The 5,173-nt window shown below is 32.4% G+C and overlaps 1 protein-coding gene across 1 annotated transcript; it reads left to right on the forward strand.

Annotated features, from left to right (window-relative positions):
- The first annotated feature begins 1,282 nt into the window (after window positions 1-1,282).
- On the forward strand, window positions 1,283-2,579 carry LOC131054769 (WUSCHEL-related homeobox 1-like). Its single transcript, XM_057989361.2, has 4 exons — window positions 1,283-1,407; window positions 1,491-1,781; window positions 2,191-2,243; window positions 2,333-2,579. Exons 1-4 carry the CDS (start codon window positions 1,386-1,388, stop codon window positions 2,402-2,404), a joined length of 438 nt encoding a protein of 145 aa, XP_057845344.2. The 5' UTR covers window positions 1,283-1,385; the 3' UTR covers window positions 2,405-2,579.
- Window positions 2,580-5,173: the final 2,594 nt, after the last annotated feature.

The raw sequence follows: 5,173 nt of genomic DNA on the forward strand, positions 1-5,173 counted from the left end.
TATAAAAGGAGGATATCCTCTCTCATTTTGATAAGAAAACATACATTATAAACACATTAAATCAAGTATTCATCCATACATTCACAAAATTGAGCAAGTAATCAGTCTTCCTTCAAGCCTTGGAGCAGCAACAAAGTCAAGATTCAAGCATTGAAGTGAAAATACACATTCTATTTTATTAAAAACTTCATGAAAGCCTAATCCTGTGTGGAGACATACAAAACTTCACAAGGAGGTATATCATTTGGTATTTAGTTATTATTCAACATCTCCTTTAAAAGGAGAATCTTTAATTACAACAATTCAATTGTGTTTTATCTCTATTTCATGGTTAATTCTAAAACTGAGGTTTGAGTTGGGCAAGCGCCTATTCCCAACCTATTTCGCTTTCTTTCTATGGGTAGGAAATAGGTACGGAGTTGTAGACACAAAAAGTGCAAAGTTTGGAGGACTAGGGCTAAATTCAATACGATCCTAACATTTTGGGAGCTCTTTCAAGGATCCAATCCGAATTTGCTTATATTTGTTAGATCCAGGTGTGTGTCTCAGTCTTACATCTATATCTCATCGATTCTTTGTTTTTATCTTCATTTTCAGCATTTTACCCTAATTTCAGCAACTCAACTCACAAAAGAGAGCAAACAAATCCACCCCTTGAATCCAATCAATATTTTCAGGCCTTATCATTTCTATTTTGTGACAAAATCAATTGCATTCAACCCTCTTTTAAATGTAATGGTCATTAAGCCATAAAACTAGCAGTTTTCATCCTCTTTGGGGTGGAAAAACTAATTTTTCACTATTACACTTCTTTGGGCATAATTTAACTTCTCACTAAAATAACCAATTTTCCTCTCTTCTTGGCTAAGGAGTTTTCTCTAATAGCATTACCACTCGCATCACAATCCACGTAAAATACGTTGTTGAAATCTGATAAGTCTAGTACTAAGTGTTCCATCACCTTTTTCTCTAGTAATTCAAAGCTTCTCTAGAGTAATTCAAAGCTTACGTATAAAATCCATTAGTACTTCATTCATTAGGCATATGAATGAACTTGATGTATTAATGAGTCCAAAAGGAATGACCAACCACTTATACAATCCTTCATTGGTCTCAAATGTAGTCTTCCACTCAACACCATCCTAAATCCTAATGCAATGGTATCCACTCTTGGTATCCATTTTGGGGTCGGTTAATCATCCACGTAGAAGTTCCATGTGACCGTCTACCTATTTATTTCATGTGGCCATGTCCATTTTCTCCAACGCCTTTTCATCTGTAGTATAGGGTTCACTTGTTTGAACGGCTTAGAAGGTGAAGGTTTATTATCTAGGACCCCATAGATAAATTTTCTGTTGCAGGGTTGTTCCAGTGGAAAGCTCTTAATGGATCGGGGAAAGTCTGCAGGTAAGTAAATTATTCTTTCAATTTTGAGTTTTTTTTTCCCCTTTTACAGCATTACAATGACGGTCTTCCATTTTTGGCTGTAGTGCCCAGGGTAATTCTTCCATTGAGTGTAGAGGAGAGTACAAGGCAAAGGGATTTACTTCAATATTCAAGTGTGGTAGAAAGCAGAAAATGGAATCCAAGCTTGGAGCAAAAGCGGATATTAGAGTCTATGTGGGCTTCTGGAACAAGAAAACCACCGTGTGAAGCCCATATAGATGAAATTACCTCTCATCTACAGCGTTATGGGAAAGCGGAAGCCAAAAATGTATATTATTGGTTTCGCAATGAAGGTACTCGAGAGAAACGCAGAAAACAACAATCAGAAGCCACAAGTATGTGATCTTCTTACTGATATACTTTTATATATTGTTACAGAAGTTATATACAAGTTATTAATAAAGTTGGAAGGTTTAGATAATCCATGTCTGGTCGTCAAAATTATTGTTTTTAAATCTGGAATTGGGGTTTGCAAGTAAATAATCTCTGTGTGAGTTCTCATTTATCTAATGATAGATCACTGAATGACGATGTGAAATATAGAATAGAATACACAAATTAGTTTATCAGCACATGAATTCAATAAAAGCTAGGCCCAGGCTAGGGTAATCAGTCTGAAGAATCCTCTAGCTTTAAATTTTATACCTAATGAAGTTTGTTTAGATTTACTTTTGTAGCTCTATTTATTATTGGTAAGATTTTTTTCCCCAAATCATTCTATTGATATAAAAATATGTTTTTCAGATTCTGATTGCTCTGCACAATCAAACCTGTTGGAAAACAGGGTTAATGTAGAGGTAAGTAACTGGATTCCTTTAACAATTTTTCTTATTTGATAAGAAACTCATTGCATTACTAACTTATAACTTTGTCCACTTATGTCCAGGGAGAAGAAGAAGAAGCGCAGAGAACTTTGGAACTTTTTCCTCTGCATCCTGATAGAGGCGGTTTATTATAGAGTAGGAAACAACCCTCATCCTTTCTAAATGCATAGGAATTAGGTTTATTATAGGCCAGGAACTGTTACTCTAGTGATCAATGGCTTATTTTGCTATGATGGTCTAAAAAATGCCATTGATCTGCAGTAAGGTATTAGGTTTTGTTCAACAAAATTTCGGACTTGTTCGGTTTCAGCAGAAAGCATCTTATTCCTGATTGTTTTGTATGTGATAAGCATACTGTTTAGCGTATGCGCCAAGTAATACAAACGGAACTTCTGTTTAGCTATCTTCCCCTTAATTTCTTCTTCCCCTTTGCCTTTTGTCTCTACGACTTTCCCCACTTTTTTCTTTTTAAATCTTTTGGGGTCTAGCTCTTGGGGTTTGGAGGGAGTGGTTTTGAACTTATTATTTGCAGTTTTACTTTTCCTGCTACTATTGGTACTAGGGGTAGCCTTCGGAGGGGTCCCTCATCTTCCGAGGGCCAATAATCAAATTCATCAAGCACTTTAAGGTTTGTCCATGTCCAACACCACATGAACATCAAGATTAGCTGGATTGGCTGAGGGTTTAGGGTTATCACCCCTCATGCAATACGAGATTATCAATATTTTTTGGCATCATGTTAAAGACTATGCTCCAGACTATCCTCCAGTGAGGAATTTTCCTATCATGCCTAAAATGATTTAAAATAATGATGTAAGAAAAACTACTAACAAAACATCCATCCAAAGTTATGTACCTCATGATAATCTCAGCCTAGAGACTCATGAGATCTTTTTTGTTATATCCCCGTCAACAATTTTGGTAATAAATGCCTCATTCACTCTGAATTTAGCACTGTAAGCACTGAGAATGCCATTACTCCACCCCTTCATAAACCCATTTGTCATCCTAAGGTCTTGACCATGCAACATTTTTAACTATGGATCAAGACCACCATATGTCGGCTCCATTCTTTTCTTATCTCCCCCCATATCAGAATTGCCCTCGCAGATTTGGAGGTTCATAGTTTTAATCCCAAACCAAGAACATTCTAAAAGTCCTAGTGCTACGTCGGATCTACTTATTACAAGAAATGAATTTACTCATTTGATAGGAAAGCATAATTAATAATCTGCCATTGGGATTTGACAAGATTTTCCAGATCCCTTCGTGTAAATGCATATGAACTAGGTTTATTATAGGCTTATTTTGCTATGATAGTCTTAAAAATGCCGTATGAACGTGTAAATGCATATGAACTAGGTTTATGATTTTCCAGATCTTGAGTAAGGTATTAGGTTTTGTTCTACAAAATTTTGGACTTATTCGGTTTCAGGAGAAAGCATCTTATTCCTGATTGCTTTGTATGGTGATAAGCATATACCGTTTAGCGTATGCGCCAAGCAATACAAGGGAACTTCAATTCCTCATGTAGTGAACAACCCCCCTTTTTTTTATAAAACGAAAGGGGATGAATGATTGTAATTAATTTTAACAATTTTTCCTGGCCAGGTTAACTTTTTGGGAATTACAATCATTACTACTTAGTTGACTTTTTTATTTTTTGATATCTATTACAGTTTAAATTTTTGATCTGTTCAATTAAAGTTTACTAAGGATATTCAATTTTAGTAGCGTCAAATAATTTTGTTTTTAAATATTCTATTCAAAATGAATTTTTTTTGTTTTTAATTTATTATAACAAGATAAAATTTAAATTTAATTTTTTAATATTATTATGAATAATTTTCTTAAGAAATGTTTTACAATCTTTTTTCCTTTCATGCTGAGTATTCACGTTATCTTTATATCTCTTTATAAAGCTTATTTATTAGATCACCTTTAAGCAAAGCTCCTTTCTTAACAAGTTATTAAATTTATTAATCACAACTAATAAAAATCAACAAAATAAATGTAGATATAAATCTTTAAATATAAATAAAGAAAAAAAATTTAGAAATAAATCTTTTCTTAAGTTCTCAAATATTTCACTATGGAAATTATTTTTTTTTTATAGATATGTAAAAGAGAAACATTTTATGTTTGTTGTGATTGAACAAAACATTGGTAATTTATAAATTTAAACATGAATATGAAATATTTTTTTTATGAACAAAAATCAATTTAGAAAATTTCTCAATTGAAAAGAAGGTAATAAATCTATTGCAAATTTATCTTTTTATAATTTCTTTCTTTTGAAGAAAAATTATAGAGTAAATTCAGTATTATTTTTTAATCTTCTAGATAAAGCTTATATAAAATGATTATTATATCACTATTTAAATAATTTTAATAAATAGTTGTTTAATACAACTAGGTATAAGAATAAATAAAGACACTAACCCTTGCAATTCATGATTTTAGACTGTGTCAAAAAATGTTCCAATTCATATTATATTTTTCTATGAAATATTTCTTTAATTCTCTATTCAAATGAATGGTTGTCAAACAAATGCATTCTCAGGAGTCCTCCTCTTTACACAAGAGACAATGTTCAAGCTCACTAATTCTATAGTCTCCATTTGTGAAATGTGGTTTGGTGATTAGTTCAAAGGAGGAAGTACTTAAGGTCATTTCTTTTTGGTGCTACTTTTATTCTTGTTAATGTTTCTTAGGAGAAGTGGATAATCACCTAATTAAGAAGACAAGAAAGATTGGAATGGATAATAACATCCATGTTTGTCTATGTTATACTTTCATCTAAAGTTACTCTATTTCTTATTTCTCTCCTTTAATTTTGATTTATTGAGATCATCCTAATTTAACAATTTTATCTTTTAAATTTATAGCATAATGTCCAATAC

Source organism: Cryptomeria japonica, unplaced genomic scaffold (assembly GCF_030272615.1).
Source record: "Cryptomeria japonica unplaced genomic scaffold, Sugi_1.0 HiC_scaffold_1660, whole genome shotgun sequence".
Classification (NCBI taxonomy): domain Eukaryota; kingdom Viridiplantae; phylum Streptophyta; class Pinopsida; order Cupressales; family Cupressaceae; genus Cryptomeria; species Cryptomeria japonica.